The sequence below is a fragment of the Pseudopodoces humilis genome, chromosome 33 (assembly GCF_049639895.1).
Source record: "Pseudopodoces humilis isolate 2021_Gansu_Grassland_sample_001 chromosome 33, ASM4963989v1, whole genome shotgun sequence".
Lineage (NCBI taxonomy): Eukaryota > Metazoa > Chordata > Aves > Passeriformes > Paridae > Pseudopodoces > Pseudopodoces humilis.
In genome coordinates, this window is record NC_142232.1 from 1242415 (window position 1) to 1262414 (window position 20000).

General features: G+C 49.1%; 3 protein-coding genes across 3 annotated transcripts in view; 1 reads left to right on the top strand and 2 right to left on the bottom strand.

The window, feature by feature from the left end:
- The window catches only part of LOC148182330 (serine/threonine-protein kinase PAK 3-like), a 14577-nt gene extending 11478 nt beyond the window's left edge, over positions 1-3099 (bottom strand). The window contains exon 1 of the mRNA XM_088068921.1: positions 3016-3099. Coding sequence (XP_087925047.1) covers positions 3016-3099 — 84 coding nt within the window. The remainder of the gene's footprint in view (positions 1-3015) is intronic.
- Positions 1-7349, top strand: part of LOC148182328 (uncharacterized) — a 36554-nt gene extending 29205 nt beyond the window's left edge. Inside the window, exon 2 of the mRNA XM_088068948.1 lies at positions 3721-7349. Within this exon, the coding sequence (XP_087925074.1) occupies positions 3747-4553 (807 nt within the window). The 5' untranslated portion in view covers positions 3721-3746 and the 3' untranslated portion in view covers positions 4554-7349. The remainder of the gene's footprint in view (positions 1-3720) is intronic.
- Positions 6409-20000, bottom strand: part of LOC148182331 (serine/threonine-protein kinase PAK 3-like) — a 14613-nt gene continuing 1021 nt past the window's right edge. The window contains exons 2-14 of the mRNA XM_088068931.1: positions 17780-17944; positions 16163-16297; positions 15546-15890; positions 15007-15096; positions 14433-14607; positions 12887-12950; positions 12143-12191; positions 11254-11366; positions 10544-10661; positions 9758-9857; positions 9097-9293; positions 7609-7746; positions 6409-6492 (exon numbers count right to left, since the gene is read on the bottom strand). Coding sequence (XP_087925057.1) covers positions 6409-6492; positions 7609-7746; positions 9097-9293; positions 9758-9857; positions 10544-10661; positions 11254-11366; positions 12143-12191; positions 12887-12950; positions 14433-14607; positions 15007-15096; positions 15546-15890; positions 16163-16297; positions 17780-17944 — 1773 coding nt within the window. The remainder of the gene's footprint in view (positions 6493-7608; positions 7747-9096; positions 9294-9757; positions 9858-10543; positions 10662-11253; positions 11367-12142; positions 12192-12886; positions 12951-14432; positions 14608-15006; positions 15097-15545; positions 15891-16162; positions 16298-17779; positions 17945-20000) is intronic.

Below are 20000 nucleotides of genomic sequence, written 5' to 3' on the forward strand. Positions count from 1 at the left end.
GCCTTTTCTTAAGATACCTTATATCCTCCCATTCCCAGCTGATTTAAAATTTCAGTTGTTACCTTTCTGCAGGTTGTTTTCTCTTCTGTAGCTGTCAGTATATCATCAACATACTATAACAGCAGGTATTGTTCTCTTGGTACTTGCCCATTCTCGTTCCAAATCTCCAGCTCCTTCACCAGCTGGCTTCCAAATAGAGTTGGACTGTTCTTGTATCCTTGTGGGAGTCGTGTTCAGGTGAGCTGGGTTTTCCTTCCATTTTTTGGATTCTCCCACTCAAAGGCAAACAGTTTCCTACTTTCTTTGTCAAGGGGTATGCAGAAAAAGGCATCTTTTAAATCAATTACAGTAAACCATTTCTATTTCTCTTTCACAGATCTCAACAATGTGTAGGGATTAGCTACCACTGGCTAAATATCTTTAGTTATTCCATTTATTGCTCTCAAATCCTGTACTAGTCTGTACTCACCATTTTTTTTCTTCCCTGGAAATATTGGTGTATTCAATTCTGATTCACATTCTTCTAAAATTTGGTACTTTAAGAACTTTTCAATAATCTTTACTATTCCTTGCCGTGCTTCTGCCTTTATGGGATACTGTTTAACCCGGACAGCTTTTGCTCCTTCTTTTCATTCTACATGTACTGGTTGTGCCAACTTAGATTTTCCTGGTATGTCTGTTTCCCATACAGAGGGAATTGCTGCATCCTCTACTTCCTGAGGGATAGTAGGGACGGGTTTTTCTTTTATCATTAAGATTTGTCCTGTCTTTGATTCAAGTTTTTTCATTAACAGCTCCCCGTTTTCAAAAGTTATCACTGCATCAAGTTTTGCTAATAAATCTCATCCTCAAAGTGGAATTGGACACTCAGGCATATCTAAAAATTCATGTGTTAACACTTTGTTTCCAAAGCACAAATCCAGGGGTTGCAGGAATGGTCGATTCTCCTCCTTCCCTGTGGCTCCAACTATTGTTGCTGTTTTGTCTCCAGTTTGCCCTTTTAGATCATTTAGCACAGAATATGTAGCCCCCATATCCACCAGAAATTTTACTTCTCTATCTCCCAATTGTATAGTTACTAAAGGTTCTTGTGTTGGTTTTTGTTCTGATTCTAGTCAGCTGCTGTACTCCCCCAGCACCATTAATTTGGAAGCATCTTGATTCTGATTGAACTGATTGCCCTGGTTAAACCGATTTGGGCATTCATTTTTCCAGTGCCCCTCTTGTCTACAAGAAGCACATTGATTTAACCCTAATCTTGGCAAAACCCATCCCCCTCGTCCTCTGCCAAGTCCGCCCCTCCCCAGTCCACGACCACCTCTGCCTTGTCCTCTGAAACCTGGATTCTCTCTTCCTTGGATCACTGCCAAAAGATTTTACTGCTGCTTTTTACTAGCTTCCTTTTCCCTGTTATTGTATACTTTCCAAGCCACTTCAAGTAATTGATTCAAATTCCTTGAATCTTCTCCTTCTAACTTCTGCAATTTTCTCCTAATATCATCCTGCGACTGCCCAAGAAAAATGAACACAAGCTGAACATTCGCTTGTTCTGTTTCTAGTTGAAGATCTGTATACTTTCTTGCTGCCTCCTTAAGCCTTTCCAAAAATGCAGCAGGGGATTCTTTCTTTTCCTGTCTTACCTCATACAATTTAGACCAATTCATAGCCTTAGGTACAGCATTCCCAACCCCTGTCTGGAGCCACTCTTGATATCTCTTCAGCCTCCGCATGTCCCCAAAGGCATTGGGATCCCACCCTGGATCCTCGGTTGGAAAGTTCTCATCTAAAGTCGCCGTCACCACCCCAGTTCTGAGATCTTCTCTCGCCTTCTCCTTGGCTGCTCTAAGCACCATCTCTTTCTCAGTAGAGTCCATTAAATTCTCCACTATTACTTGTATATCATCCCAATCTGGATTCTGAGTTTTCATAATCATTTTTACCACCCCTGCCACTTTATCAGGATTTTCTCTGTAAGTTCCAGCTGATTGTTTCCAAATTATCAAGTCTGCAGGGGAAAAAAGGAACTTTCACAAACACCGGCCCTTCTACTCCTACTCCTTGTCTCAAGGGGGCAATCACAGTCCGCCTTTGTCTGCCCAAATCTTTTCCCGTTCTACCCAGAACCAGAGCAAGCTGTGACCGAGTCCGATGGGATACCGGTGTCGCTGATTTATTATCATCACCCCCGCTACTGCTATCTTCCTCCCCAGCATTTTTCACATTTCCTTGTGTCACAGTAAGATTTGGATCATCTCCTGGAGAAGAAGGATCAGGTGAAGGCGGTAGAGGAGGATAAAGAGGGCAAGGTGAAGTGGGATTAGGCGAGATAGGGTTAGGTGAAATAGGGTTGGGTGAAGTGGGGGCAGACAAAACAAAATCGGGTTCTTTTGGTTCTGCTGAAACCACTGGTAAATCAACATCCATCTCTTTGCCCCGACACAAACTTTCTTTTGATATCAGGTGCTCTAAAGAACTTTTTCCTTTTACACAAACCTCACATTTATCACTCACACATGCCTTAACTGCCATCAATCCACACTCAGCCTGCCATTCTGGCTTGTCTCGCAAATAGAAAAACAAATCAACGTACGGAACTTCATCCCACTTTCCCTCTGGCTTACAGAACAACATCAACTGTAAAATGGTGTTATACTGCAAAGATCCATTTCTCGGCCACTTTTCCCCACTGTCCAGGTCATATCCTGGCCACCATGTATTACAATAATCAATCAACTTTACGTAAATCTTGCCCAAAGTTTCCCTGTTTCCAATGTGCTAATAAGCACCCCAGAGGAGAAGTACGTGGTACAGGGGCATTGCCACCTCAAATCCCTTTAAGCTTCTCCGTGTTACAGTTACAATACACCACACACCACTGCTGCCCAACCTGCAACGCTTTTGCACTTGTCTGACAGACGGCGCCTGGGCAATACCGGGAATTCCTCCAGCCCAACCGTGCAAAGCTTTCGCTGCGTCTTATCGGCAGGCACCAGAGCAGAGCGAAAAGCACCTTACCTCTCTCAGAGGGACGTTGTGAGTGGCGGAGACGGTCGCAGCCGGATGGGCTCCCCGAGAATCCCTCGGTGGCGGCTGGAGCATGATCGGGTCGTGAGCTCGCTCAGCAGCACTCACAGGGTCCCATCTGGGTCACCAAAATGTTAGAGTTCAGGAACACACATAATCACAGACTGATTATATGCAGGTGCTTTATTGAAGTGTGCGGGAACTAGGGGTATCAGCAACCCAAATCTAGCTCCATCGTCTTTGTCCAAAGTGCACATATTTCTACAATTTCAGCTGTAGCAGAAATCACTATAACAACCTTATCAATATTGCTTCATTAATAAATCTTCATTAACTTTATCAATAATGCTTCATGAGAGTTAGCTCATCCTTGTATGAACATGTCCGAATCTTATCTCTGGGTGGGTATCTTGGAGACCCCAAGTACCAGTTCCTGTTACCGTAAACATTTCAGCTTGCTAGACCATCCTTAATACCAAGCATGCTTGAGGCTTACCTCTAAATGATTTTAATAAACATTTTCAGAAACATTTAACCCCATAGTAACATGTTGATGTTTGGAGGATGTTTGTGCTGAATCTTGGTGTCCTGGAGGTTCTTACAGACACAAGATGCCCAATGACTTCCTGAGATGAACTTGGGCAAGGAGGAATCCCCACCCCAAGGCACTCTCCTCTTGTTTTTTCCCCAATGCAGGATTTTCATTCCTGCACCGTGGCCAGATGGAGGAGGAGGAAAAGCCCCGGAGATGCCGCACAAGGAGGGTCTGCAAACCCAGTCCAGGGAGCTGTGAGGAGGAAACATCCCCCCAGTGCCAGGAACACGGCCAGAGATCCAGCCGGAGCTCAGAGCAGGGGGAGAAGCCCCACAAGTGCTTGGAATGTGGGAAGGGCTTTAGAAAGAGCTCCCACCTGATCCAGCACCAGGTGATCCACACTGGGGAAAAGCCCTACGAGTGTGGGGAATGTGGGAAGAGCTTCAGCCAGAGGTTCAGCCTCTTGCGGCACCAAATGATCCACAATGGGGAAAGGCCCTACGAGTGTGGAAAATGTGGGGATAGTTTCAGCTGCAGCTCCAACCTGAGGGCACATCAGAGCATCCACACTGGGGAAAAGCCCTACGAGTGTGGGGAATGTGGGAAGAGGTTCAGCAAGAGGTCCAACCTAAGGGCACACCAGAGGAGCCACACAGGGGAACGGCCCTACACCTGCTTGGAATGTGGGAAGAGCTTTGGATGGAGCTGTGAGCTGAGAAAACACCAGCTCATCCACACTGGGGAGAAGCCCTACGAGTGTCCCCAGTGTGGGAAGAGGTTTCAGCGCAGCTCCACTCTCATCAGACATGAGAGGATTCACACAGACGAGCGGCCCTTCCGCTGCCCCGACTGCGGGAAGAGCTTCAACCGCAACACCATCCTCACTGTCCATCGGCGCATCCACACTGGGGAGAGGCCCTACGAGTGTCCCCAGTGTGGGAAGAGCTTCTCACAGAGCTCTCACTTGACCCAACACCAACGGAGTCACCAGTAAGGGAAGCCCTGCGAGTGCCCCGAGTGCAGGAAGAGCTTCGTGCACTGCTCCAGCTCCATCCCCCATGGGAGGATCGGCGTTGGATGATCCCCAGTGACCCCCGTTGGGCAGAGCCCTGGTGATCCGTGGTCCTGGTGATCCGTGTTGGGAAGACACCTGGCTGGGAGGCTCCACATCTTCCTGGCTCCCTGTGGGCACCTGGATGAACACCAGGATAGGACCATGCATTGGGACACAGATCAACAATGGGAATTCCCTGGGGAGAGCAGATTTGTTGACTTTCAATCCCAGAAAACTGTTTGTTAAAATTAACAGAATTCACAAGCCCTATTTGTTACACTTCAACATCTTCCCAACACCTCTCCTTCCTTTTCTTGGAATTCAACACAAACTTAGAGTCAAAAAGTTTTCCAAGTGGTCTTGCTGCGTGATGCCACATTGTGTTGTCCATGCAGAAATTAATGAAGAAAACACAAATTGCCCACTGAGACCCTTCTGCTCCCTTCCAAATCACTACTCAAGAACAAGCCTCAGGCACATGCCCATAGTCCCTCTCTGCCAGCAGCTCCGAGCTGCATTGCACAGTGCTTGCTGTGCCCCAGAGAGCACCAAGCAGGCTGGCCTGGTGCCCCTGAATATTTCTGCAAAACCCTCTGCATTTCACACCTTTGCTGTGGCTCAGTGCAGAGCTCCAGGATTGCAGGCGCTTGGTCCCAGAGCTGTGTGAGGCACTGGCTGGTGCAGATGTGCCCTGACTTGCTGTCAGTGCCTCACGCTGGCCTCGGTTCCCCTGGCAGAAATGCCGTGCCTGAAGGACACTGCCCTGTGCTGGAGCCTGCGGAGCAGCCCGGCTCCCTCCCCCTGTGCCCAGAGTGCTGCACACACTGCTGACCATTGCCAGCAGTTCCAGGGCAGGCGGCAGAAGAGCAGGAATGGTCAGGCAGGGCAGCAGCCCTGGGCTGCTCTTTGCCTTTCTCTCCTCCTGTGCAGACTCCAGACAGCCCATGGCACCAGTGTGTGCTGTGCCCAGCACGGCGCCGCTTCCCCTCAGGAGCAGCCAGCTGCCAGCTTGGCTCTGAGAGCGCAGGATTTGCCTGGTGCCAGCAAGAGGCAGCCAGGGCCAGGCTGCTGCCTCTTGCAGCTCCAAGGGCCTCCTTCCAGCCTGCCTCTGCCGAGGCTCAGGCTTCTCCGGGCTCTGCCAGGGCTCTGCTGGGGCTCCAGCCTGGCCAAGGCCGGGCCCGCTCTCACCTCACAGTCGCTGACAGCTCTGCACCACAGGAGACCTTGCACAGCACCCTCACTGCTCTTTCTGCTTTCTCTCTTCAGCCAGACTCAACTCCAGCCAAAGAGATTGCACTTAGGGATACAAATCCAAGTGGCAGGAACCCAAATGTTCTCGAGTCACATCTGCACAGCCTGCATCTGCACAGGATGTTTGCGTTGCACCGCTCCTCCTTTGGTTTTTCCTGCAAATGCCATTGCTGTTTCTGCCACAAATAGAAATGCCAGAGCTGGGCAAAACTTGGCCAGTTGGCCATATTCCAAAGGCAGTGTGGTCTGGAGAGGATGAATGAAGAGGAGCCTTCCCCACTTTGAAACCATACCAAAGAAGCCATCAATGTCACTTTCCACCTCTAAGAGAACACTGACAATTCAGGAGGAAATGTTGAGCTTTCTCACAGGGTCAGAAGGAGAGAAATGTTCCAAAGGAGTTGAGGTATTAGTAACTTTATTTATAATCCTACTCTACAATCCTGCACTACAATCCTACTCTATAATCCTACACTACAATCCTACTCTACAGTCCTACTCTAAGTTGGGCATGGAAAAAACAGTTTGAAATTGATTGGCGCATTCATATCTCCTCCTTCCACTTCTTCACTGCAACAATGAGTGGTGCCAGGCTGGACCCAGGCATGGCTGATGTTATAAACTGATGCTGCAGAAAGGAAAAGAAAACAACAAGAAAGCATGATTTTCCAAGCTAAGAGCTTCAAAGGCAGGGGAATACTTTTTAAATGAAAAGGGGATTGAGTCAGAGTAGGTCAGGAGCATGGGGCAAGAGTGGCACAGGTTGCCCCAAGAGCTGGTAGGTGGCCCACCCCTGGAAATATCTGAGGTGTGAGTATCCTGATCTCTTGAAAGATGTCCCTGCTCATTGCAGGACACAGACTAGATGACCTTTCCATGTCCCTGTGTGTTAGTTTGAGATGAATTGACATTTAGGGAAAGAAGTAAGAAACCCCGCACGGAAGTGATTTCTTTGAGAGAAGCTGCTGGGAGCTTCCTCTGTGCCTGAGACAGGCCAATGGCTGGCTAGTTCTGAGAACTGACAACATTTTGCACCATTTAGAAATGAGATGTGCCTCTGTGATGATGCACATTTTGAAAACCACCAGCCCGGGAACTGGCCCTCTTTGCTTCCGGAGCCCGAAGGTAACGGAGCTCTGGTGAGGCCGGCCCTGCTCGCCCACGGCCTGTGCTCCTGGGGGAGGCCGGGCCAGACCCCAGCGGCTCCCGGGCGGGGGATGGAGGCTGCGGGACCCCGGCCCCAGGCTGGGCCAGGCCACGGCTGCTGACATCTTGCCCACACTAAACCCTCTCCCCGGCGTGCAGCGACGGCTCCAGGCCGAGCCTCCCCTCCCAGCGGCTCCCGGGCAGAGAGAGGGGCCCAGCACAGCCTGAAATCCAACACCGTGACTGCCATGGCCTGGGTGAGATTGAACCCTTTCACTGCACAGATGAGACCTTTCTTATTCTTGTGGGCCTGATAATAAAATTTGTTATTCCTTTGAAGTTTGAAGCCTGTTTTGCCCTTCTCCTAATCCATAGCTCCCAGCAAGAAATGAGTAAGTGCCCTGGTGATTTTAGCCAGCGCTAAAACCCAGCACTCCCTGCCAGCCCAGCCCAGTCTAGGATTGCTCCCCGTTGTCAGCTGAACAGCACCAAGGTTGGAAGTGAGGAGGATGGGGGCTCATCTGATGCCTTGGATTTCAGTGGAGGAGGAGCCCATCCCTCGGACACTGTTTCACCTGCAGCCCTTTTGGCATTTTACCTGCAGCAGCTCCTTGGCAGACCAGCGCTGCGCCTCGCCTTTCTGCAGGCAGCAGCTCAGGAAGTCACGCAGCAAAGGCGAGAATTGCTCGGGCTGCCGCAGCTGTGGGGTCCCTTCTGTGGCTATGTGGAATTTAGCCTGGAGAAAAAGGAAACACAAGGCTCCACCTGCTTCTTTCCCATCTGGAACTGCTCTCCCAGAGCCCATTGTTTCAGCTCCACTCTGCAGTGGCAGTTTTTGCCCTGGCAGAGAGGCAGAGATGACTTTCCTGTAGCATTTGGATGATGACTTTCCTGTATCATGAAAAAACCCAAGCCCCAAAGCCACAGCTTTGCCAACATCCAGCAGATCTTGCCTTGGCAGCTGATTTCATTGCCTGATCTAGTTAGTGGCAACTACATCAGCAAATACATGTTTCCTTCTCGGAGGATTCCCAGCAGCTTGGCAGCCTTTTTGGAAGAGGGATTTTGCTATTCTAACTAACTCTACTATTTCCAAGGATTCTTATATGAAAAGAATCTCTGCAGTGCTTGTTGGTCCCTTAAGCACAGCTGCCATAAAACAAAACTCATCCAGCTTTTTGTCCTGTTCTTGAAAATGATGGTAATTGGAAGAAAAGAAAGGAAATGCAGCAGGTGTTCCTCAGGGAAGGAAACAAACATTTGGAATCTCATTTCCAACACAGACACATTAAGATGCCTCCACAAATGTATTGGGTTGAAAAAGCCTGTTTGGGCACACAGGAGCCACCTGCAGCTCTGTCTCTCAGCACTCTGAAAATTTCAGGTTCCCTTACGTGGCAAAAGGAAAATATTCATGGTGAAATCAGAAGTGTCATCCCTGTGGTAACCCTGTGCTCGTTGGATTCTCAAGTCAATGCATTAACGCTGTGCCCATCCCAGAAAGTGCCAGGAAACAAAGAGGAGGTTTTGGCAGGCTCTCCCCATCACCAGGCTCCAGCTTGGTGATATGGAGAAAGTGGCTTGGGTTATGAAAGAAGGTGGTCACTGAGTGTCTCAGCAGCACTGCAGAAGAAGCAGAAGAGACTCTGGATTTACAGCCTCATCTCCAGGTTTCAGGCAAGTTTCCCTGTGAGAAGAATGGGGGTGCACTTCTTCTCTCAAAAGCACTGTTTTAGAAACTTGGTTTGGTTTGAGTTTCTTTGCTTCATCTCTGGAAAGATAACACCAGCTCTGAGACGCTTGTTTCCTATTCTTGGGGCCATCTACACAGCCAAAAGAGCTGGAACGACTTCTAAGCCAAAGCAAAATGCTGCCTGAGAATGGAGATGGTTTGGGCGAGGGAAGGCTTGAGTTCCCCCACTGCTGCAACCAAAGCTACAGCAGATGCTGATGTGCTGCAGGGCCATTTGTAGAAGGGGCCTTGGTGGAAGTACTTCCAGCAGATGGCCATGGGATTTTGTGCAGTGAGCAGAGAACACGGGACAGGTGAGAAAGACAGCGGGATCAGAGAGTATTTGCTCCTTACCGATCGAGCAGTGAAACTGTCATAAGGAGTTTTTTGTTCGGCCATTTCAATTGCCACAATTCCAAAAGACCACACGTCCACTTTGGGGCCATATGGTCGACGCTTCACCACTTCAGGTGCCATCCACCAAGGAGTCCCGGTCACCGAGCACCGCTGATTGTGCTCAGGGGTGAGCTGAGCAGAAAGGCCAAAATCAGCTGAGGAGAAAGCAAAATACTCTTTTAATTTTGATACTGTCAATTAGGAAACCAAGGCAAAGAATTCCCCAGTAGAAGTTTGAGAATGTGCAGTTGAATTTCCTGGACAACAGTCCCTGCTCTGTTTCCTTGGGGCTTTAGCCAAGGCAATATGAATTGGCTACTTCAAACATCCCCCCATTTTTTACACTTCCTCCAGCAGTGCCTTTTGTTCCCCTGAAGGTTTAGATTGTAGCTCCCTCCCTCTGGAAGGAACACACACAGACACACACAGAGCAATAGCACTCTTGGCTGCTTGTGGTTCCTTGTCATAGCTGTGTGCACCCTGCAACTGTGCCTTCAGCCCACAGCAGGGGGGACCCCTGCACTGCCAGCAGCAGCATTTTTGGGGAGCTGGCAGTCACTGAAAGCAGCCCCACACCCCCCATTCCTGGAAGGCTGAAGCTGAGCAAGAATACACTGACCCAGCTTGACAGAGCCGTCGGTTCTGAGCAGGATGTTGTTGCTCTTCACATCTCGATGGATCACGTGGTTGGAGTGAAGAAAATCCAGTCCTTGCAGGCACTGAGAGAGAAAACAGAACCAGGGGGGCAAAAAGGAGTGCTGTGAGTTCATCCCACAAGAAAGGAAACAGCTGTGGAAGGTTCCCTTTGCAGGGGAATGGGGAGGAATGGCAGAACACAGCGCCATTGAGAGCAAGAGCCTGCTGCTCCAACAGTAGCAGAGCAGCACCTTTCTCAGGAAAGGCATGTCAGCTTTTGAAAGAGCACCAGCAACTGCTGCTGTAGACTGTCCCCTGCAAACCAGCCAGGGTGACTGCAGCTGCAGTGCAGGTGCTCAGAAGCAAACAGCATTTGGGCTGCACTACTATCCTTTTCAGCTGAGGACTAAAAGAAATTAGTCTCTCTTTTTTTCTTTCCTGTTTGTTTCAAATCCTGCCAGCACACCTTTGCTTTAGAGACAAGGAATGTAGTGCAGACAGGCAAAAGTTTAGCTGGGCAAGGTGGAGAACTGCAAATGCCAATGCAAGAGACAGAGCTAGAATACAAGAGCAGGGGATAAGAGGACAGGAAGTGAGTCCAGTGAGTGTAGGGGCACTGGCAGACAGTTCACTTGAGATGCTCTTGCTTGCCCATAGCCTAGCAGCAACACAGAAACCAAGCTTGGCCCATGAAATCCCTCCCGTTCTGAGCCCCTGTTTCCCAGACAATGCAGCTCAAGGCCTTGGAAGCACAGATGGGATCCCTGACCTCCCGACTGACAGCTGCAATCTCTTCTTCAGACATTTGAATCTCGTCGATGAGATCTCTCAGAGTGCCTCCGTCCATGTACTCCATCACCAGCCAGAGTTCCTCATGCACAAGGTAGCTGAAAAAAGGAAACAAGGCCATGCAGGTGAACATGCACGGCTAGGTTGGTTTTTTGCTTGAGTCTTGTTTCTGGGTCCCTTTGAGACAAGGGCAGAAGAAAAGGAATAGACATTGCCTCTAGGCTGTGCAGTGTTTGCAGTCTGTGCTGTCTCAAGGAGAAAGGCAGGTTAGGAAGAGCCCAGATAAAAAACCTGTCACGCATGGCATTTCTGGAAATAAGCACCTAGTCTTCCTGGTGTGCACAGCAATGGAAAAGAGGACTAACAATGCAAGGGCAATCCTCTCTTGGATGGTTCATCAGCATTTAAGAAACTTGAAAAACTCAATCCCAAAGAACTGTGGAGGCAATGAACTTAGAAGGTATTGAATTCTTAAGATAGGGCTGATGCAGGTTTTTGAACAATTTTCAGTCTGCATTGGCCAGGGTGGATTCATGCAGACAAAATGCAGTCTCTTCCCATCCATTGGAGATAAGTAGAGAAATAATAATTAACAGCTCTATTTCCTGCCACTGACCAAAGTGGGTTTTTAAGCTCTCATGCTTGTAGTATGTAAACAAACATTCAAGGGATAGGACCGTGACCACTCACCTGGCTAAGTAATTCACGACCCTGGGACTCCTATTACTCTCCATGATCCTGATTTCATTCATGGTTAGTATCTTCCTCCTCACTCCTTGCACACTTATTTTCTTTATGGCCACCTCAAAGGACATTGCAAAGGAGTAATTTGAGAAAATTGGTAGCATGAGACCACAACACACATGGAGCAAGTGATTTTGGAATGGCACAGCCAAGCTGTGCCAAAGTGCCTTGTGATTAGACCTCATCATTGGAGTAATTAGGAAGTGACATTCCAACAGCCCATTTCTCTGCTCCCTTGGGGGCCAGTTACAGGACACGTGGCCACTGGCGATTTGCCTTGTCCACTTGGTAACAAAGGTGTATCAACGATCACCCACAAAGCTCTGACCACACTCTCTGCTGCTCTGCTTGGATTCAAAAGAAGGAATGGGTGCCTTGGTTCTCTGTGGATACATCCTGGGCTATGGGCAGGGCTCAGGGCTTTTAGGAACATCTTGCAGGTCTCTTCCTACATGTGGCTCCCAAGTGCAGCACTGCACGTGGCTGAGGAAATACCAGGAGCATTCAGATGTATTTGCTGGCAGCCAGAAATGAGAATTCAGGACTCTGAAGCTGTAGCCCCAAAAAGCAGTGAGATGCTCTAAGACACCACCTTTGTTTTAGCAATTGAGAGCGTGTGGGCGCGTCCTTCTCTGAAAGGAACCGCTGCCCTCCTTGTCTTCCTACGGGCAGCTGAGGAGGACAAAGCCTGTTCCAAGTGCAATTTGCAGGCTGGCTCCAGTCTGTGCTTCTTGTGCCTTTTCAGCACAGCTCTACTCAAAGCTCCAGCCACAGCTGTCAGCAGTGGGGAAAGGCCTGGAGAGCAGCAGAGGCTGCAGGGGCTGTTGACATTTACCTCTCCTCCTGTGGCAGTGTCAAGTGCTCTGGAAACCTCTCCAAAACCCCTAGAAACAAAACAGCAGCAAAGAAAGGAGAAGCCATTTAGATCTTGCACTGAAAGCCAGTCCAGACAGGAGAGCTCTGCTGTAAATGCCTAAAAGCTGCAGGTTGCAGGAGGGGTCTGCCAGAAGGCAGATGATGCATTTTCCCCTCAAGTGCATGGGCACTGGGCCTGTTCCTGAAGCGTTGGGCTTTACTGCCTCAGCTCCAAAAGGCAGCTTATTCCTTCATCTTGGGTATCAGCTTCTAAACTGTGCAATTCTAATCCTGAGCACGGAGTATTTCTTTAGCAAACTCTTGGAAAGAAATGTTCCTGAGAACTGTTATCTGACAGCTCTCATCGGGGGTAGGTTGTGCTTTCAGGCAAGCAAGATTCTTCTCCTTTCATTAGTGTGGCCAGATGATTTGGAGACATCCAAAAATGCGAAGGAAATGAACCCTGAGCTGTCCCACACTTGAGAGACAAGCAGATTTACCAGGTTCTGTTCCTTGCTGCAGGCAAGACCTTGGCAGCATGGAGATGTCTTTGACAATGCCTTCTGAGCACACTTGACAAATTCTGGCCAGTACTGAGAGATGGGGCAGACTAAGCCCGCTGTCTAAACATGTGGACAACTTGTCTGACTTCCCACTTGATGGATATTCCACCAGGGAAACACCTGGCCCATGGCTGTGTAGAAGTAACTGTGGTTGGACTCACCCGCTGCCAAGACTTTCCAGTTCAATGTATTTTGTGACGGGATTTTCCTTGTTCACCATTCTCCCTGAGGGAAACAAAATGCAAGATGCTCACTTTCAGGCAGAGATCCTAACTTGCAGGAGATGCCAAAGGCAGCCCCGCTGTCTGGGGCTCTGAACCCTCTGTGGTCAGCTGGGCAGCAAGCACAGCAGCAACAAGACAGGCAGTTGTGCAGTACAAATGGGCAGCAGAGAGAGACTGATTTTGTCCAGTCCTTGGAAGGAAATGAAGCGCAGAGAGCACAGCAGGGCACAGCACAAGGCTGGCAAAGGCCAAGCATGAGCACTGACAAGCAATGGCAAGAAGACACAGCCAGCCTGAGCCCCTGACAAGCTGTGGCCCCCGTTCAGGACACAACAGCATTGCCTTGGAGATCAGACACACCCAGGTGCAGATCAAGGCCCTTTCTTGTCCCAGCAGGTGAAGGTAGACACCAAATCAGCTGGGATCTTTTCTCAGCCCCACCAGGTCTTTTCTGAGAGCACAGCACTGGCAGCTGTTATGGGCAAGAAGCAGATTAAATGGGTTGTGCTGCAGAATCACAGAGGGCTTGATGTGTTTTCCCAGAGACTGATCTGAGCAGGGCTTGGGCCAATAGGTAGGATTCTAAGAGTCATGGGAATGGCTGGGAATCAGGTATGAAAAAGTGCCATGGATCTGAGGAATACACAGCACAGGGGCTGCAGGCTCGCTCCTGAGAAATGCCTGCAGTGCTGTTTTATCTGATCACACCACGTCCATGTGTCTCTTGGACACATCTTTATAAGAATAAAACTAGGATATTAATTACAGATTGTTATACAAGTATCTGTTTCTTCATTGTGGGCCCAATGAAAACATCTCTTGCTCTCTGTTTCTGCTGTCACCTGATGTTCTTGCAAAGGAGTCCTCACTGACAAAAATACAGCATTCTCATAAAAACCTTGGAGATGTAGTAGAGGCAATAAAAACCGTCATAAAAAGGACAGCAGTAAGACACATGGGGCAGAACAGCTCTTTCAGGATGGAGAAAAAACAAACTCTTCCAAAAAATCCCAAATCGGAAACCAAAAAAGGATAAAAACTGAAAACTAAAAACGGAACCACAACAAAAACACAAAACCCCAAAACCAATCAATTTCTCTGAAGTCTTTTGGTTCTGACGACTGATGGGGAGTCTGGAGTCTAAGGAGAATTTAGGAATCAAATATTCTGTTCAGTTTGGCCACTAGCACACAGGACTTGCATAGATCATTTGCTAGGCCACAGCCTTCTGCTGATCCAAGAACAATTCCTGCTTCTGCCTTTAGTGGCAAGGGAATCCCAGGCAAAGCCGAGCCAGTCCAAGCTGCCCTCAGAGGCAGCAGGAACACCCAGAGCGCTCTCTCGCTGCCTCAGAGCACAGCAGTTCCTGTGGGGAGTCCTAAATGTCTCTGGGACACCAAAGGGAGGAGGATCATTTGCTACAGCTCTGCTGGCACGTGCACACAATACACTGTCCCTCAGACAAGAAATACACCAGACGTACTCAGTTGCTCCAGGAAGTCTCCCTGGCTCTCCTGGAGCTGAGCAGCAGATGTGTCACTGCTGGAAATGGACAAACTGCCCGGGCTCCACTGCTCAGCTTGGGGAACAAAGGCTCCTTTAGATGCTGCTGCTGCTGCTGCTGCTGCAGCAGATTCAATGGAAGAGCCTGTGGAGAGCTGAGAGAAGAAAGGAGTTTGTGTCAGAAAGCTGGCTGGCAGAGATTACCCCGAGTTCCCTTTTCAAATGCAAGCCCTTAGGAAGTTGCTGTTAGCCACATGCAAAGCTCATCAACTGGATTTTTTGGATGCCCACTTCTGGAAACAAATGGTCAAAACCCAAGGTTGGATTTAATCAAGTTCATGGCCAGTTTCATATTCCATTTTCCTGGATTTTCTGAAGGATGACTGCAACAACGACCATTCCACTTCCTCCCAAGGATCCCTTTCCCCCTCCAAGGGCTGCAGACACATTTGCAGCTCCTTGTTCTAATGTTGGAGCTCCTCCCCCTCAGTCCTCTTTTCCTGCACCATCTTCAGAAGGTGCTCAGCCTGCAGCACTTGTGCTTGGGACAGTACCTGTGCCTCCCGCCGACCTTGGGGCTCTTCATCAGCAGGCATTTGCTGGAAGCCTTCGCAGGCTGCCAGGTGAGATATCAACACGTCCACCTCAAGTCAAACAGAACAAAGCAGTCAGAGAGCACAGCTTGTCCCTGTCTGCCAAGGCTCATTGACTGTGAGCAAAGGGAAAGAGCAGGACAGCAGCAGCAGATTCACCAAGGGATACAGACAGCTTGCAGCTTGTATTCCAAATCTATCTGGGGGACTGTGTTCACTTGCAAAAAGCCCTGAAGAAACAAGGAGAGCAGGAGCAGGCCAGCAGGAATCCCTTGAGATGAGTGCTGGCAAAAGGGGCAAATGACTGGTGCCACTGTCCAGGGCAGCAGCTGAGATTGAGCCCAGCAGGAAATGTCCTTCCAAGCAGCTGGGATAGACACTACAGCAGGATGGCACTGAGAGGCATCAGCCCACCCCCCTGCTGCTCTGCAGAGGAAAGGCAAGAAGGGCAGAAAGCACCAGACTGCAGTGACTGCTGTGCCTATCGCTCTTTCACTCACTCGATTTTCTAGAGCCTCTTGCTTCTGAAGGAGGAGATCAAATTTCTCTTGGATGATTCTCCTTTCTTCCTCCAGCCTCTTCTCCCTTGCTCTGATCCTAGCCTCGGTTTCCTGCAGCTCTGCCAGCAGCTCCTCATCGGAGGCCTGTGAGGAACGACAGAGAGGAATTTCTGTGAGTGGAGTGTCTGCCACTCTTTCACTCACCTGGTTTTGTTGATTTCCTCTCTGCCAGTGGAGATCCATCTCGTCCTGGATGTTTCTCCTGTCTTCCTCGTGCCTCCTCTTCACTGCCATGATGGCCCTCTGAGCTTCGGGCAGCTCTGCTTGGGGCTCTGCCTTGATGTTCTGTACACACAAATGGAGAGCAAGTGCCTGGGAGCTGCCATCAGGCTCAGCTTCTTCCTCAGTTTCAGCCTCAAAATCACACTCATTCAGTCACTTCTTTCTGCTTCCCTACCCACCTCTGCTTCCACTGTAACCTCCTGTCCCGCTGCTGATCTCTGCAGAGGCTCTTTGCTTTCAGGGCCTCTGGCACTCGTGGCCTGCTCAGTCCCAAGAGCTGCGTTTTATGCCCCTCTTCCTGCCCTTCACTCTGTCCCCTGCTGAGTCAGCCTTACCTGGCCATTCTCCAGTGGCTCTTCCACCTGCTGCCCCAGCTGCTCTTCCTGCTCTTGGGCTGGGAACAGCTCTCCCTCAGTCTGGCACGGCCTCCCTGAGAAAACAATCTGCTCCTGCTCTTTCTCTGGAAGGACCTGCAGAGAAAGCAAGAGAAGATGGGCTTCAACTTCTCATACAACATTTGTGGGCCAAGACTCAAAGACTGATGGGCTCCCACGTTCCCAAAGCTCTGTGCTGCTGCTCTCCTGCCTTGTTCTCTGCCCGTGGGGAAGCACAGATTCCAAAGTGACCCTGGCAGTGCAATCAGGGCCCATCTGGCACTGAATCTCCAACAGACTCTTGGGCAGCTGACAGGAAATGTGGGGCATTTCTCCAGGGCCTCCCTCCCCTTCTGCTGTGTCCTGCTTGTCTCTCCATAGTGACTGACAGCCAGCCCTGTCCCACAGCTCCATCCTGGCTCTGCAGGGGCTTCCTGGGTGAGCTCACCCCTTGGGAGAGACACTGCTGGAGTTCATGTTCTTTTCAGGCCTGCCCTGCCACTCCTGCCCTTCTGACATCTACACTCTTGTTAGAAATCCTGCTCATTCAGGAGACAAGGATGTGTGCAATTTGATCCTCTGCTGCAGGTCAGAGAGCCTCTATGGCCACCTCAGGATATGGAAGAGGACCAAGGTGTTTCTCCTCCCTCTTTTGTCAGCTGAGAATTCTGAGTGGCAGTGACAGAGATCCTCAAAAGGCCCCATCAACAAATTAATTGACACACCCCTAGGGATGCCAATGAAGGAAGCCATGTGTCATGTAATGCATGTATGACCAAAGTCACCAAAAACCACCTAAACCATGGAATTGTCCCACCTCACTAGGACAGGCAGAAATTTATAGGTTAAACAGGGAGTGTCAGGACAGAAGAGGCAGGAGGAGGAAAACAGCTCTAAGGAGAAAAAACAACCATCTCTAAAGGGGTTCTTAGCAACACAAGACAGCACTCAAGGACTTGCAGCTTTGCCCCCACACTAGGCTCCAATGCAGTTTCCAAAGCTGCAGACTTCACCACAAAACGTATCAACAGGAACTTGCCACTTGTGGATTTTGCCTCAGAAGAAGGGTTCAGAACTACGCAGTTTGTTTCTTTGGCCACACAGGACAAGAATGGCCGGCCACAGCTTCATGGACAACACAATCATCTCCTTGCAGCTTATCAAAAGCCAAAAGACAGGTGGCCTAAAAGACTCTGCAGAAGTGAAGAATTACTCAAGGAAACTGCAGAACACTTCTCCAAGTCATCCTGAGATTTCCAAAAAGGGAAAGCAAACAAACCAAGCCCTGTGAGCCCCAGAAATGCCGTGTGAGCCCTTGGCCATGGCTTGGCAGAAGCCAAGAGACAGAGCTTCCCTGAGCCAAGCAGCCAGCTGCTCACCCGCAGGCAGCAGCGCTTTGGGGCCTCAGCACGACGGCTCAAAGCCCAATTTCCAGCTGCCACGGGATGGGGGAATGGCTGGGTGCTGGCAGGACTCCAGCACTCAGCATCCTCAGCCAGCAACAGCAAGTGCTGGCTGCTCAGAAACTTGCAGCTCTGCCTTGCACTAAAGACAGCACCACCCAGCACTGGCACTTACTGTCTGGGGATGGTCAGGCTGGGCTGTGACCACAGCTGCAGGCTCGTGGTCCTTTTGCTCATTTTGCTCCTCTTTGGCCTCTTCTCCAGGAGCAGAGGGAGCCCCAGGAGAGTCTGCTCTTGCTTCTGGGCTCTGTGGACAGATGGTGGAGTTAGGGACAGGCAGCTACCTATCATTTAGAACCTTATTTCTCTTCAGCTCTATTTCCACAACCAGCTCTACCAAGCACAAATCATCAGCTTTGATAGCAATGGGATTCTAAGTCTCTCCAACTAAATTAAAATGGGTTAATTCAGCCATACTGCAAATAGCTCTGAATTAGAGAGTTCACCCTGGCTACTATCAGCAAGCAACGTTCTCTCTGCAAATCTGAGCTTTGAGTTCTTTTAAAGCTCTGCAATGGAAAATTAGGAAATAGCCAACAATGCCTTTGCTATTGCTGTTGTAAACATGGAAATGGATCTTCTTTCAGCCCACCCAGCTGGCCCTCTGCACTCTACTGCCACAGGCCAAGCTCACAGTTCCCTGCACAATTCTGAAACACCAGGAACATCAAATGTTCCTTTCTGACTCACCTCAGGATCGGCACCTCTGAACACACGGCTCAGATGACCTGCAGTGGGCAAGGAAAATGAACCAAATTCTTTGAGAAAACTGGAGAGAACCGTGGCCTATTTAGAGCAGCATCTGAGAAGATCTCCCAGTCTACATTTTCAAAGGTGTCCTGCTTGACTGGTGTGGTTTGAATCAGCAACTAAAAACTCACTAGAAAACTTACTTATTTCTTGCTGTGAGATATGGATTAGAACAAGAGCAAAACAGGCTTAAAACTTAAATGGAATAAAGAAAGTTTATTAACAAAAACTACAAGAATAAGAAACCAGAATAAAACTTCCAGAACAACCCTTTTCTCCCCCACTACCCAACCATTCCCTTGTTTACATGACAACATAGAGACAAAAACACTTTGGAACTTTGGTGTTTACAACAGTCCCAATTCCTGCTAGAGTCTTTTCATCAGTCTTTGTAGAGAAACAGAAGTCTTCTTCTGCTATCTATGGAGTTTTTCACAAGAAAACTCTTTTTCTTCATAGCTTTCCATTTCTCTGATGCCAGCTGCCCGGAAATCTGCCATCAGTTGTCTCCTCCCATTTCCCATCACTCTGAGGTGTGTTATGGGTCATGAGTCTAGGGATGTCATTTTTATGAATGAGTTATTCAAAGGCAAAAGTTCTCTTTATCTGTTTTTGTGAGCCCTCCTGGAAACAGAAGTTTTCTCTTTTTGCTTCTTAAAAGCCACAAATCTTCAACTATTACTTCTCCCCCTCTGTTCCAGCATCTCACAGTGTCACAACTACTTCATCATTTGCTCAAAATCCACACTTGGAAACACTCCATTCCTCCCAATATACTCTGTCATGAATTAAAGGAGTTTTTTTCAGAACACTACTGTCCATCTCCATAGCTTTAACAGAAAAATATTTCAGCTTATTAAAGCATCTCCTTATTTCTCTTCCCCCTCTAAATTTAATTTTTTTCTTCACTCTCTTTGATGGGTTGATGGTTGATCACTCCCTCTCTCTCTCTCTCTGGAAGAAAAGGATTAATCTGCAAGTCTCATGCAGGTGGTAAAAGAGTTAAAATCTTGCTAAAGCTGCAGATGTTGATGGTGTCAGGTTTCAGTTCAGTGGCAGAAACTGCAAACCAAGTCAGGCCGGCCGGCTCCGTTTCTCCCCCCACCCCGCCCTCTGCAGCCTTGTCCGGCCTGGAGGGGGGGAGGAGGCCGAGACAGAGCCCTGTTACCTCGTCAGAAGCCAGAAACCAAAGAGAGCAAGAAATTCCCGGCCTCACATCTTAAGGTGGTGTTCACAGGTTGATCTCACTTCTCAATAGTTCAAACCGCTGCCAATTCTCACAAATGGCCAGGAATTAGTCAGGAGAAAAAACTCCCATCAGCCTCCAGCAGTTTCAACTTCCCGAGCTCTCAGAGCTATCTTAAAAGTAAAGTCACCCCAAGAGATTGAGCCAGCAAAGTGAGGAAATGCCAGACTCTGCTGCCACAGGCTCTCCCGTGGAGGGAACAGAACCCCTGCAAATGCTGCCCGCAGCCCCCTGGCTACAGACACCCCGTGTTTTGCTGAAGGTGTTGACAGCAGCTTTACCAAACCAGTGGCATCCTCATGGTCTTTCTGTTTCAATAGCAACCCGGTCACTAAGAAAG